Below are 15,894 nucleotides of genomic sequence, written 5' to 3'. Positions count from 1 at the left end.
ATTTGTCCTTGTGTTGCTTTAGTGATTCTTGTGAATCAGTTGATTCGTTTCTTTGTTGATTTAGTGATTCTTGTGAATCAGTTGATTTGTTCTTGTGTTGCTTTAGTACGGCTTGTGAATCAGTTGATTCGTTTCTGTGTTGATTTAGTGTTTGTTGTGAATCAATTGATTCATTCTTGTGTTGCTTTAGAGCTTCTTGTGAATTAGTTGATTCATTTCTGTGTGGATTTAGTATTTCTTGTTGTAAATCATTTGATTTGTTCTCATGATTCTTCAGTGCTTCTGGTAAATCAATTGATTCATTCTTGTGTTGCTTTAGTATCTCTTGTGAATCAGTTGATTTGTTCTTATGCTGCTTTAGTGCTTCTTGTGAATCAGTTGATTCATTCTTGTGTTGCTTTGGTATCTCTTGTGAATCAGTTGATTTGTTCTCGTTTAGTGCTTCTTGTGAATCAGTTGATTCATTCTTGTGTTGCTTTAGTATCTCTTGTGAATCAGTTGATTTGTTCTTATGCTGCTTTAGTGCTTCAATTGAATCAATTGATCCATTCTTGTCTTGCTCTAGTGCTTCTTGTGAATCAGTTGATTTGTTCTCATGTTGCTTTGATACTTTTTGAATCGTTTGATTTGTTCTTGTGTTGCTTTAGTACTTCTTGTGAATCAGTTGATTCGTTTCTGTGTTGATTTAGTGATTCTTGTGAATCAGTTGATTCGTTTCTGTGTTGATTTAGTGATTCTTGTGAATCGGTTGATTTGTTCTTGTACTGTTTTAGTGCTGCTTGTGAATGGTTTGATTTGTCCTTGTGTTGCTTTAGTACTTCTTGTGAATCAGTTGATTCGTTTCTGTGTTGATTTAGTGCTTCTTGTGAATCAGTTGATTCGTTCTTGTGTTGCTTTAGTACGGCTTGTGAATCAGTTGATTCGTTTCTGTGTTGATTTAGTGTTTGTTGTGAATCAATTGATTCATTCTTGTGTTGCTTTAGAGCTTCTTGTGAATTAGTTGATTCATTTCTGTGTGGATTTAGTATTTCTTGTTGTAAATCATTTGATTTGTTCTCATGATTCTTCAGTGCTTCTGGTAAATCAATTGATTCATTCTTGTGTTGCTTTAGTATCTCTTGTGAATCAGTTGATTTGTTCTTATGCTGCTTTAGTGCTTCTTGTGAATCAGTTGATTCATTCTTGTGTTGCTTTGGTATCTCTTGTGAATCAGTTGATTTGTTCTCGTTTAGTGCTTCTTGTGAATCAGTTGATTCATTCTTGTGTTGCTTTAGTATCTCTTGTGAATCAGTTGATTTGTTCTTATGCTGCTTTAGTGCTTCAATTGAATCAATTGATCCATTCTTGTCTTGCTCTAGTGCTTCTTGTGAATCAGTTGATTTGTTCTCATGTTGCTTTGATACTTTTTTTGAATCGTTTGATTTGTTCTTGTGTTGCTTTAGTACTTCTTGTGAATCAGTTGATTCGTTTCTGTGTTGATTTAGTGATTCTTGTGAATCAGTTGATTCGTTTCTGTGTTGATTTTGTGATTCTTGTGAATCGGTTGATTTGTTCTTGTACTGTTTTAGTGCTGCTTGTGAATGGTTTGATTTGTCCTTGTGTTGCTTTAGTACTTCTTGTGAATCAGTTGATTCGTTTCTGTGTTGATTTAGTGCTTCTTGTGAATCAGTTGATTCGTTCTTGTGTTGCTTTAGCGATTCTTGTGAATCAGTTGATTCGTTCTTGTGTTTGTTGATCTTGTGTATCGAATTGTTTCTGCTGTTCTCCGTCACTAGAGTCTCAAACCTCTTGATTAGGCTGCTAAACACGGATCCGCCTGTTCGTCTGTGTGTTTGAGGTTTCTTCATGTCGTTGTTCTCGGCTGCTGTGAATCTGTCCAGCATGGCCTGAACTCTGGAGGTTTTTCTCTTCGCCGCAGGTCTTGAATCGTGTGTGTGTTTAACACGCCGTGGTTTGGTGTTCAGAGAGCCCACCTCTCGTCTGTGGGTCAGCGCTGGCTTCGGCACGCTCTTCACAAACCTGGATCTGAGCAGCTGGAAGGCGGTGAGACGCAGACCGGCTCTCCCCACGGCCGCTGACCCAGGGTTCGGTGGATCCGGACTTTGGTAAAGCAGCAGATTCTCCAGGATGGTCCTGACCTCCGGATGAGTCGAGCGGTCCAGGATCAGCCGTTTGACGGCTCGCCGGTCCAGGGTCGGGATGATGTAGATCTGACGGCCATCTCTCTGAGCTCTGTGGAATACAAGTGTGTTTCTGTGCACTCAGATGTGACTCCTTACATACAGAATCACAGTCAGTCAGCCAAAGGGAAGAGTTTATGACTATAGGATCAGGTGGTGGACGTTATTCAGAATGATTAATAGTCTTTAGGATTGTAGAAAAAGCATTGCATGTGCATTAGAGTCACTGAAGTGAAGAGCTCATAAAAAAGACTTGAACGCTCAGGATGAACTCTGTGAGTGTTAGTCACTGAATTAGACCCGCCCACCGTTGCTTTGACCACACCCTCTCTCCTAAGCCACACCCCCTCCATCATAACAGCCAATCCAGAAAACATGATTGACGGGCACAGAGCATGATTGGCTAAGGAGACTCTTAGTGCAGTTTTCATCATTATACTGTATATGTCTGTTATTATGAAAACCTCACTTACAGCAGAATTAAGAGTGAAAGTCACTTATTGAGTTTGTTTAAACATAAACAGGTTGCATAACCTGGTGATATCTCATATGCAAAAAATGCTGATAAACAATAGATTTTTTTATTTTTTATTTAATTTAATGTTGTTTAAACATCCAGCTGATTATAGTAAAGTATAGTAATATCCAAAAAGCATTTCATTTACCAGGTTAACGACACAGTTAAGAGTTTGGCTCCAGCTTGTGTCAGTCACATGTAAAGCAAGATTTCTGGTAAAACTTCACATTAGTTAACATGAACTAACAACAGACCATTCTTCTAAAGCATTTATTAATCCAAATTAGTGTTGATTTCAACATTTTACACTGCAAAGTTGTAAATAAAATGTATTGAAGTATGTTTTACAAGAAAATACTTTTTCAGTTTTTCTACTATCTACTTCTTTTCAGTGTATTAATGCATTATTAAAATAGAAAGTTATATCTGTTAACATTACTTAACGGACCTGAGCTAACATGAACTAACAATGAACAATTGTATTTATTTTATTAAAAGATGGTAACAAATGTATTGTTCACAGTTAATGCATTAACTAACATTAAATAATAGGATGTTATGGCAAAGTGTTACCAGATATCTACTGTCTTAGTCCTTTGAAACGTTCATGTAGGATCAGAAATATCAGTTTTATTATTTTTGTATGTTTTCGATGTGGCTTGAGTCCATATAAACGTGGGCTGAGCTCTATGTTTGTTAATGCAGGCGGTGGCTCAGACGTCAGAGCTTTACTTCTCTACGGCCGCTGCTCGGTGCAGTCGTTCTCCCAGATCTTCCAGCTTCTGTCTCTTGTCCAGATCCTGATAGAGTCCAGCAGGAACCTGCTGGATCCCGAAGAGAAGCCCGTAGAGACAGCCGGCGATCAGACCCGTCGCGCTGCTCTCACCTGAACACACATTCACACCCAATCCACACATGTGTGAATTACCAAACAAAACTCTTCAATTCAAATCTAAAATGTATGATTGTTAAATAGTTTACTACACTACCAGTCAAAAGGTTCTGAACAGTAACATTTTTAATGTCTCTTCTGTTCACCAAGCCTGCATTTATTTGATCCAAAGTACAGCAAAAACAGTAAAATATTGACATATTTTTACTATTTAAAATAACTGCTTTCTATTTGATTATATTTAAAAATTTATTTATTCCTGTGATTTCAAAGCTGAATTGTTAGCATCATTACTGCAGTCACATGATCCTTCAGAAATCATTCTAATATTCTGATTTGCTGCTTAAAAAAACATTTATTATTATTATTATTATTATTATGTTGAAAACAGCTGAGTAGAAATTATTTCAGATTTCTTTGATGAATAGAAAGTTCAGAAGAACAGCATTTATCTGAAATAGAATTAAAAATGTCTTTATCATCCTTTTGATCCATTTAATGCATCCGTGCTAAATAAATGTATTAATTTCTATAACCCCCCCCCAATTCTGACTTTGAATGTTATAGTGTATAATGTTACAAAAGCTTTTTATTTCAGATAAATGCAGATCTTTGGATCTTTCTATTCATCAAAGAATCCTGAAACAAATGTACTCAACTGTTTTAAATATTGATAATAATAATAATCAGAACTGTTTCTTGAGCAGCAAATCAGCATATTAGAATGATTTCTGAAGATCATGTGACACTGAAGACTGCAGTAATGATGCTGAAAATACAGCTGCGCATCACAGAAATAAATTACAGTCTAACAGATATTCACATAGAAAGCAGTTATTTTAAATAGTAAAAATATTTCACAATATTACTGCTTTTGCTGTATTTTGGATCAAATAAATGCAGGCTTGGTGAGAATTCTTTAAGAAACATTAAAAATCTTACTGTTCAAAAACTTTTGACTGGTAGTGTATGTTATTAATTTTGTACTTTTTTAAAGTTATGTCTAATGCATAATTTGCAGTGGACAGTGAAAGGAAAACCTCCATTTGTTTTCATGCCTTCACTATTATTCTAAAATGTGAAAAATATAATAATAAAAACAGGTTTGTGCACACATTTGTTTGTGCACATTAATGCACATGCACACAAAAGCACTTCTGAGTCCAAACTGAGCAGCTGATGTTTCTGCTGTGTTCCTGACCTCCGTGAAGCACGGCCCGTTTGCACAGCTCCTCCCAGCTGGATCCGGCCGCCAGCAGAGCGTCGTACGCGATCATGGGAGCGTCGTGACCCCTGCGTCCAGGACAGCCCTCTGAACTCCAGCGCTTGTACATCTGAACACACACACACACACACGCCTGATCATCATGAACACGAGTACTCGTGAAGAGGCACTTCTCCAGTACAAGGTGTGAGCTCTCTTGAAAAAGTTGAAATTATGAGTTACTAAGTCATAATTATAAGATAAAGTCAAAATATGAGATAAACAGTCGTAACTATGTGATAAAAAGTTGACATTATTACATAAAAAGTCAATTATGACATAAGTCAAAGTATGAGATAAAGATAAATTATGACATATTAGATAAAAAGTTATAATTATGAGGTTAAAGTCAAAATTCTAAGATACTTAAGTCATAGCTAAAACACAGTCAGAATATTAGATATTTAAAATGTTTTTAAAAAGTTAAAAAGATAAGTTATAATTATGAGATAAAATGAAATATTATAAAAAATAAAAAATATAAATAATGAAATCAAAAAGTCATAATTATAATGTAAAGTCAAAATATGAGATAAACAGTCATTACTATGGGATAAAACGTTTTCCCAAAAAGAAATTATTAGATAAAATGTCAATTATGACACAAGTCAAAATATGAGATAAAGATAAATTATGACATTAAAAAAGTTGGAATTTTGAGATACTAAGTTATAATTATGAGATAAAGTCCAAAGTCCAAATACAAGAAAGTCCCAATTATGAGATTATTAAATGAAATATCATTAAATAAAACGTCATAATTCTGACATAAAAAGTCAAAATTCTAAGATACTAAGTCATAGCTAAAACATAAAATCAAAATTTTAGATATTTAAAATGTTTTTATTAGATAAAAGTTATAATTATGAGATAAAATTCAAAATTATTAAATATAAAATCTAAATAATGAAATTAAAACGGCATAATTATGACATAAAAAGTTGGAGTTTTGAGATATTGAGTCATAATTATAATATAAAGTCAAAATATGAGATTAAAAAGTCACAATTATGAAATGAAATGTCTTTTGATAAAGTAAGATACAATTAATTTTAGGATAGTAAGTCGTAATTATAACACATTATAAGATAAAGTCAAAATATGAGAAGATTTTTTTTTATAATTATGAACATTTGAAACGATGACTTTTGTCTCTCTCTGTGTGTTTAGTTATTTGGTCAGTGTGTGAGTGCTTTACCTGGTCTGTCTCTTCAGCGTCGTATCGGTCAGGGAATATGGGTTTACTCTGACCGTCTTCTATTCCTCTCTCCTCCAGATAAAACTGCCATTTGGCCTCAAAGTAGAACCACTTCTCCTGGTATTCTAGAGGAAACGCATCATCAGACTTTCTGTCCTCTTGTTCTTACCCTGTAAGTGTCCAGATGGGCTCACCTGCCATGTGCCGGATGGTCTTCCTGCAGTATTCCTCCGCTTTGGGAATGACCGCCATGAGGTCACGACCCCAGCTGACCAGCGGCTTTCCCTGGATGGCGTATGAGGCGAAGAGAGCCGTACACAGCGAGCCCAGGAACCCTGCGCACAGAACCAGACGCATCGGTGAAGGACTGATGGAGAGCAGACGGATGCTCATGTGAGGATGAGGCACCTATGGGGTGATTGTGGGTCATCCGGCCCGTCTCGATGCTCACTTCCACCAGACTGTCCAGCCGCTGGGGCTGCCAGTAGCGCATGCCCACACACATGGCTTTAGTCGCAGCTCCGTGACCGGAACCTGCAGGTACAGCAGCACACACATCCATCACTGAGTGCTTCTGTCATAAACTGATCTGAGATCAGAACCGGAACAGTCTCACTCCTGCAGATCTACACATTCCCGCACCTCACATGCATTCATGAGATCGTGACATCAGTTTAACACGTTTGACCATATTTCATATTTCATTTTCATCCATAACACATTTGGCCATCTTCAGAAAATGGCTAAAAACACATCTCTTCCATCTTTATTTGACCCTCGAACACCCTCGAACTCTAGCACTCTCTATTCTAATTCTATTTTACCTGTTTGTTGAATTGACCCTCTAACTCTAGCACTCTCTATTTGAGAGCTGAATCAACAATGCCTTTAAATGAAAATCTTTAAACTGAGGCAGCAAACAGACACAGAATTGCAGTGTGAATGTAACTGAGTAGAATTAAAATGAATTAAGTTTATTATAATAACTACATTTCGATCGATCGACAGATTATGGAAGCCACTTTCTGCCACATAAGAGAAAAAAATCATGCTTTGGTAAAGCATTATTATTACTTAGATTAATAATGGGATATTAAGTCATGATTATGTGATGATAATTCATAATTATGGCAAAGTCTAAATTATGAGAATTTCAAATTGATAAAAAGTCATTATTATGAGATACTAAGCCATAATTACAATAAAAGTTTATAATTTTGACAAAAAGTCTACATTATGAGACGTCAAAATAGATAGTCATTATTATGAGATACTAAGTCATAATTATGACGTTCAAATGATGAAATACTCATAATTCTGATAAAAAATGCATAATTATCTGATGAAAATGCATGATTACGACAAAAAGTCTAAAATTATGAGAAGTCAAAATGGATTTTAAAAAGTCAATTATTAGACAAGTCATAATTATGAGATAAGTCTAAATGGTAAAATACAAAGTATATTTAAGCTAAAAATTCAAAATTTTCAGAAGTCACGACAGATAAAAGTAATATGAGATACTGAGTCATAATTATGACATAAAAACTCAAAATTATGAGATAAAAAAAGTAATGACAAAGTCAAAATTAGGGGGGAAAATAGTCAATTATAGAATAAAAAGTAATAATTATGAAAAAAGAAAAAGAATTATGAGATACAATGTCAATTGTGGCATAAAAAGTCAGAATTATGAGACACTAAGTCATAATTATGAGATGAAGTCTACATTATAAGATAAAAAGTCATAATTATGACTTTTTGTAGATTGTAAATGTATTTGTAACACAATTACAACTTGTATTGTTCTGTATTGAATTCTGTATGGCTCAATCCAGTCAGCAGCTTATAAATGTTGTTTTCAAACAGTGTTCAGTGTGACTTTTTTCATATGATGTAATATCTCATAATTTCACAAATCTTACAATTTGATTTTAAATTATGACTTATTTCATTAATTGAAATTATGAGATACTATTCCAAAATTGTGAGAAAAGGTCAAAATTAAGACATACTAAGCAATAATTATTAGAATTCCTAATGTTAAAGTAAAATGTCACAATTATGACAAAAAAGTCAAAATTATGATATACTTAGATGAAATCTACATTATTAGATAAATTCAAAATTATTATGGCATAAAAAGTCAAAACTATGAGACAGTGAGTCATAATTATGAGATGAAGTCCATATTATTAGATAAAGTCATAATTATGACATAAAAAAAGTCAAAACTATGAGACAGTGAGTCATAATTATGAGATGGAGTCCATATTATTAGATAAAAAGTCATAATTATTTTGATGTAAAAAATTCATAATTATACAGTGGGGCAAAAAAGTATTTAGTCAGCCACCAATTGTGCAAGTTCTCCCACTTAAAAAGATGAGAGAGGCCTGCATTTTTCATCATAGGTATACCTCAACTATGAGACACAAAATGAGGGGGAAAAAATCCAGAAAATCACATTGTAGGATTTTTAAAGAATTAATTGGTAAATTCCTCGGTAAAATAAGTATTTGGTCACCTACAAACAAGCAAGATTTCTGGCTCTCACAGACCTGTAACTTCTTCTTTAAGAGGCTCCTCTGTCCTCCACTCGTTACCTGTATTAATGGCATCTGTTTGAACTCGTTATCAGTATAAAAGACACCTGTCCACAACCTCAAACAGTCCAACTCCAAACTCCACCATGGCCAAGACCAAAGAGCTGTCAAAGGACACCAGAAACAAAATTGTAGACCTGCACCAGGCTGGGAAGACTGAATCTGCAATAGGTAAGCAGCTTGGTGTGAAGAAATCAACTGTGGGAGCAATTATTAGAAAATGGAAGACATACAAGACCACTGATAATCTCCCTCGATCTGGGGCTCCACGCAAGATCTCACCCCGTGGGGTCAAAATGATCACAAGAACTGTGAGCAAAAATCCCAGAACCACACGGGGGACCTAGTGAATGACCTGCAGAGAGCTGGGACCAAAGTAACAAAGGCTACCATCAGTAACACACTGCGCCGCCAGGGACTCAAATCCTGCAGTGCCAGACGTGTCCCCCTGCTTAAGCCAGTACATGTCCGGCCCGTCTGAAGTTTGCTAGAGAGCATCTGGATGATCATATGGTCAGATGAAACCAAAATAGAACTTTTTGGTAAAAACTCAAAGAATGCTGAGTTGCATCCAAAGAACAGCATACCTACTGTGAAGCATGGGGGTGGAAACATCATGCTTTGGGGCTGTTTTTCTGCAAAGGGACCAGGACGACTGATCCGTGTAAACGAAAGAATGAATGGGGCCATGTATCGTGAGATTTTGAGTGAAAACCTCCTTCCATCAGCAAGGGCATTGAAGATGAAACGTGGCTGGGTCTTTCAGCATGACAATGATCCCAAACACACCGCCCGGGCAACGAAGGAGTGGCTTCGTAAGAAGCATTTCAAGGTCCTGGAGTGGCCGAGCCAGTCTCCAGATCTCAACCCCATCGAAAATCTTTGGAGGGAGTTGAAAGTCCATGTTGCCCAGCGACAGCCCCAAAACATTACTGCTCTAGAGGAGATCTGCATGGAGGAATGGGCCAAAATACCAGCAACAGTGTGTGAAAACCGTGTGAAGACTTACAGAAAACGTTTGACCTCCGTCATTGCCAACAAAGGGTATATAACAAAGTATTGAGATGAAATTTTGTTATTTACCAAATACTTATTTTCCACCATAATTTGCAAATAAATTCTTTAAAAATCCTACAATGTGATTTTCTGGATTTTTTTCCTCATTTTGTCTCTCATAGTTGAGGTATACCTATGATGAAAATTACAGGCCTCTCTCATCTTTTTAAGTGGGAGAACTTGCACAATTGGTGGCTGACTAAATACTTTTTTGCCCCACTGTAATTTATCAAAGCATTTTTTTTTTTATGTGGTGAAAATTGGCTTACATAATAAATAGACAACTTCCTGTGTGCTGTGGCCAATGCAATTCAGATTCATGGCGACTCGGAGTGAAATACTGCATTCAGTCCTTCAGCATGACTCACCGCGTGTGTGTGTGTGTGTGTGTGTGTACCTTTCTCATTGAAGGGTGTGTGCCAGGCTAACAGGAAGTTGTGTGGCTTGAGGTTGACGCATCCCTCCACGGTGCTGGGATCTGGAGCTCGACCCTGCAGACACACCATGGCCTCCACATAGCGTCGCACCAGCTCCCGGTACAGATCCTCCAGACACCAGTAATCTGAGGAGACACCATCAGATGCTCAGGCATCCGCAGGACCAGTTTAGCCGTGATAAACCGCAGCTGATTAGAGTGTTTGTGTGAGGCGGATGGAAGGCATTCTGAGGGCATTAGTGCTCCTCTGGGGCTTCCACAGCAACAGATGAAGGCCACATGAACGCTCGCGTGTCCATGAACCAGAGACGACAGGAGCTGCTAGTAAAGCTCGCTAAATCCTGCAGACTCAACATAATCAATATGTGACAGAGATACACTCTCCAGCTGGAGTTTGCTTTATTTGCGGCGCTTGTTTTTGTCTTGGCAGTCAAACGGTGATGCAGTGTGGATAAGAAGTGCTTTCAGTTAAAAAATAAAAAATAAAAAAGACATAATTATGATAATAATTGAAATTATGAAATTATGATGAAAAACTGAATTTATGACAAAAAGTTTTGGCGGTCAAACAGTGTAGGGGTATGGATAAGAAGCGCTTTTTAAAAACTAAATTATTTGATTAAAAAGTCATAATAAAAAATATTAGAGAAAAATTATGACTTTGTAGGTTGTAGTTTAAAAATTATTAGAAAAAATTAATAATTGACATAAAAAGTCAATTATGAGATAAAACATCAATTATGACATGAATTGAATTTTTATGTCATAATTATGACTTTTGTAGATTTCTTTATTGTCAGTGTAACAAAATTATAACAAAATGTTATATGGTTATAAAATTTGTCAGAATTGTGTTGGAAAAAATGCAATTATTACATAAAAAGTCCTTTACATAAAAAGGCAGAATTATGACAAAAAAATCGAAATGCTGATGTAAAAAGTTAACATTACAATGTGAAAATTCATAATTATGACATATGGATGTTTATGTCAAAATTATGACCTTTTGTAGATTTAAATGTATTTATCGTAAATGTAACAAAATTACAAAAAAAGTAAATTGTCACAATTATGACAAAAAAATCCAAATGAGATACACAAAAATCACAGTTGTGACATAAAAAGTCGAAATTATGAGATAAAAAGTTAATATTATGATACTAAATCATTGTGAGATTAAAAACTTAAAATGTGAGCTAATTATGACAAAAAGTCGAAATGATGATTATGACATGAAAATTCATAATTATGACAAATGGATGTTTATGTCATAATTATGACTTTTTGTAGATTGTAAATGTATTTATCATAATTGTAACACAATTACAACTGAATTCTGTATGGCTCAATCCAGTCAGCAGCTTATAAATGTTGTTTTCAAACAGTGTTCAGTGTGACTTTTTTCATATGCTGTAATATCTCATAATTTCACAAATCTCACAATTTGATTTTAAATTAAGACTTATTTCATTAATTGAAATTATGAGATATATTCCAAAATTGTGAGAAAAAGTCAAAATTAAGACATACTAAGCAATAATTATTAGAATTCCTAATGTTAAAGTAAAATGTCACAATTATGACAAAAAAGTCAAAATTATGAGATAAAAGTAACTATTATGACATAAAAAGTCAAGATTATAAATCACTATTATGACGGTAAATCATTATGAGATTAAAAAGTTAAAATATGAGATAAATAGTCATAATTTCAAAAAAGCTGCTGTTGTCTGTGGTGAGGATCACGGTCACTCGGGTCTATTTGGGGTCTTCTGGATCGGTGGTTCCTGCTGGATTACAGCTCTGTGGGACCTCGCTAAAGCTCCCGTTATTTACGAGCTCTCGGAGATTAGCGTGTGTCACGGTGCATTAGCGTGCAAACGGATGGCTGTGACCCGCAGCTCTATTCTGGGTCTGTTATCAGGACGTGTGTGTGAGTCATGCGGAGGAAAGCATCCGTGTCACGTCTGTGTGAGGAAAGACAGATCGCTGTATTATCATCAATTCACATTTCAGAGCGTTAGTGAGGGACGCCACGGCCAGCCGAGGGATTTCACATGGATTCATCCCTATTCTGAGAGCAAACACAAGCGGAAAGAGCTTACACATGAACTTCAGTGTTACATTTATAGATATGGAACAAATACACGCACAGTGTTCTGAAATCACAATGGAAAGTTTCCCAGAATTAAGACCAAAAATTAGTAATGGTTGATGATATTGATTAACAATTTTTAAATATTATTTCAATTTAAAAAAAGCTGTTTTCTATGTGAATCTATATTAAACTGTAATTTATTTCTGTGATGTGCAGCTGTATTTTCAGCATCATTACTGCAGTCTTCAGTGTCACATGATCTTCAGAAATCATTCTAATATGCTGATTTGCTGCTCAACAAACATTTCTGATTATTATCAATGTTGAACACAGTTGTGCTGCACAATATTAACTGTGATACATTTTATTTTTCAGGATTCACAGATGAATAGAAAGTTCAAAAGAACAGCATTTATTTGAAATATCGAGATGAAAAGTCGATCATGACAAAAAGTTGAAATTATGAGATAAGTCATAATTATGTGATAGAAAGGCAAAATTATGAGATAAAATAAAATTAAAAATCATAATTATGACCTTTTATTTTACAATTAATACTTTTTTTAAATCTCATCATCATGACGTAGTATTTCATAACTGCTACTTTTTATTTTCACTTTTTTTCACAATTCTCACTTTTTCTCAAATGGTGTACATCTCAACTTTGACATGTCATGAAAGTTGAAATTATGAGATACTACACCATAATTTTGAGAAAAAGTCAAAATTATAAGATTACAATTCGGAATTCTGAGATAAAATAATTAATTATAAAATTTATGACGTCAAAATTATGTGAGATAAAAAAAAATGTAAGTTATGAGTCATACAAACACTAAGTCATAATTATGAGACAAAACATCTTAATTATAAAATAAAAAGTCACAGTTTTGACACAAGTCAAAAGCAAGAGATAAAAGTCACAACTATGAGACAAAAAAATCTAAATTGAGATGAAAAGTAACTATTATTAGATTAAAAAGTCAAAATTATAAAATAAGCCAATTATGAGATTCTTTGATGAATATAAACTGCATTTATTTGAAATATCGAGATGAAAAGTCGATCATGACAAAAGTTGAAATTATGAGATAAAATAATTAATTATAAAATTTATGACGTCAAAATTATGTGAGATAAAAAAAATGTAAGTTATGAGTCATACAAACACTAAGTCATAATTATGAGACAAAACATCTTAATTATAAAATAAAAGTCACAGTTTTGACACAAGTCAAAAGCAAGAGATAAAAGTCACAACTATGAGACAAAAAAATCTAAATTGAGATGAAAAGTAACTATTATTAGATTAAAAAGTCAAAATTATAAAATAAGCCAATTATGAGATTCTTTGATGAATATAAACTGCATTTATTTGAATAGAAATCTTTTGTGACATTATAAATGTCTTTACTGTCACTTTTAATCAATGTCATGCATCCTTGATGAATAAAAGCATTAATTTCTTTTTCTGGCACATTGTTTTGCCTCAGTCTCCCTCACCGGTGATCAGCGCCTCCGCAGTGGTCATGTGCATCAGGACTCCGTCACTGAGCGGCCAGTTATCAGCGTCCAGCTTCAGGGCCCCGAGGCCCCCGAGAGCAGCCAGTTCCTGCTGAATCTGTTTCCCTGAGATGCACATTTCCCAGCGGCCCTTGCGGTATCCCAGCGCGTCTCCCACTCCTCCGAGAACCATCGCAGCCTGGAACTTTTCCATGAAGGAGCCGGAGATCCTACAGCATGGAGGTGACCTTCTTCAGTGCAGACACAGCGAGTGTGTGTAAGTCCAGTCCTGTGTTTACTCCAGCATGGCTTCATCATCTGAACTCGCTCCAGACGTTATCAGCAGCTCTTTGTGTGGCGGCGCTGAGCTGCGATCAGGTGTCTCCTAAAAAGGCAACGGCTGTGGCACCAGGACCCTCGGTCTGTCCCACACACACCAAACACTCAAGAGCCACTGATGGGTTATGCAGCTTATAGTCCAACTGTTCTTCTCACACTTACAGTCAAACCAAAAAATATTCAGACAGCAGATATCATTTTTGATATTTTTTTACTAGTGCAGGACACTATACATATATATATATATATATATATATACATATATAATTTGACACAATCTGTATTGTTAAAAGCGCTATATAAATCAAAGAGACTATAGTTCATTTATGTACGTGAGGATGGCAAAAAAAAGTAAACTGTGACATATTACACCCAAATATTCTTCATAAAGTGGACTAGCAGTAAAATTTGGGAGCAAAAATAACTCAGACACTTTGAGCTGAGCGTGTTTTACTTCAGTGTTTTTCTTTAATTGCTAATGTGATCTTTTTACACACAGACTGAACAAAACGAAGCATTTCTTGGTAATTGTTTGAGAGCTAAATTGGTTTTATCTAATTGTGTTCTTAAATTTAACAGCTGACAGCTATTCAAGTGAATTCATTACATACCTATCAAAGCTATCTGACATTATCAAGATCTATTTGTTCTGACAGTTTAACTTTGAGTTCCTCATATTTTATTACCATTTTCTACACTGTGATAATGTGAGAAACGTTGAAGGTGTCTGAATAAGTTTTGGTTTGACTGTACATTAGGGTGACCACATGTGCTCTTTTTCCTCGACATGTTCCTAAAATGTCCAGGTTTTGGCTTTTTTGTTTTCCTATTGAGGGTCACTCTTCAGTCCTCATATATAGGCATATTTGCATTGCTTTGACCGTTCTCTGTAGATTGCACACCATGATTGGTTGATTGTGTGTAATGCCTGCACACTACTGTTCAGTCATTACCTTCAGCAAGTATGAAAACAATAGGAAAACAAAGTAAAAGATTTTAGACATTTTAGAAATTGTAGCCAGGATGTATGGTCACGGTACTAATTTTGATTGAATCAGAATTGAATGACTTGCTCCGCCTTTTCATCTGAACTCCTCCTCCAATCATGTGACTCCATTCTTGTAACGCCCACTTTTTTCAACCTTCTCCCTTCCTAAATTTTTCCTCATTCAGTGTCACTCAGACACACGTTACGGAAGTTAGATGGGTTGCAAACTTTGTTTTATGTTGATGATAATGTGAATTATTACTTGGGCCAAAGCATTAATATAATGTCGGTGGAGAACGAGTTTAGTTAAATAATCTTTATTTACATACATCATAACACTGATGTGATGAGCTGAACCGATACCCAGCGACGTGACGAATATCACACATGTACCAAACCAAAGTGAAGGAAATAAAGTCAGTGTTAGAAACGGGTCCAGACTAACAGCAGAAACTATCAAACAATGTGAACAAACAAAAGCAATCAGGATCTCATCAGCGTTTGTCACAGTGTTTGAAAGACGGCTCATATCCTCGTTTCATTCGTGAGAAATCAGCCCGAGTGACGTATTCATTCAGAAACTCAAGAGAATGAAGTCCACTAGCGTTCTAATAGAGATCGAATGATCCAGACACATGTTTGTTTAGAGCTGTTTTGGACTGTTTTGGCATCTGTGCAGATTTCTCTCCTGATTCAGACCAGAACACTTTTTCACTGCAGGAAGCGTTATTATGGATTATGGACTCGTATTTGAGTTTAAAACCTCTTTTGTTTCAGCTTTTGTCTTCTCCAGATGTTAACTGATGGACTGGAGTGC

At 35.4% G+C, this 15,894-nt stretch overlaps 1 protein-coding gene across 2 annotated transcripts; it reads right to left on the bottom strand.

Annotated features, from left to right (window-relative positions):
• Positions 1–46: 46 nt before the first annotated feature.
• Positions 47–15,238, bottom strand: adprhl1 (ADP-ribosylhydrolase like 1). Of its 2 annotated transcripts, XM_058792584.1 has the most exons (8): positions 13,751–15,238; positions 10,111–10,275; positions 6,460–6,585; positions 6,246–6,386; positions 6,052–6,176; positions 4,791–4,923; positions 3,430–3,583; positions 47–2,232 (listed from the first exon to the last, which is right to left on the bottom strand). In XM_058792584.1, exons 1-8 carry the CDS (start codon positions 13,962–13,964, stop codon positions 594–596), a joined length of 2,697 nt encoding a protein of 898 aa, XP_058648567.1. In that variant the 5' UTR covers positions 13,965–15,238; the 3' UTR covers positions 47–593. The 2 variants fall into 2 exon arrangements, with proteins under 2 accessions (XP_058648567.1, XP_058648568.1); XM_058792585.1 differs by lacking the exon at positions 47–2,232 and having other exon boundaries at positions 2,249–3,583; positions 13,751–14,262.
• Between the last annotated feature and the right edge of the window lie 656 nt (positions 15,239–15,894).

Source organism: Onychostoma macrolepis, chromosome 01 (genome assembly GCF_012432095.1).
Source record: "Onychostoma macrolepis isolate SWU-2019 chromosome 01, ASM1243209v1, whole genome shotgun sequence".
NCBI lineage: Eukaryota > Metazoa > Chordata > Actinopteri > Cypriniformes > Cyprinidae > Onychostoma > Onychostoma macrolepis.
Note: the sequence above shows the minus strand (reverse complement) of the source record. Positions and strands in the feature narration are given on the sequence as shown.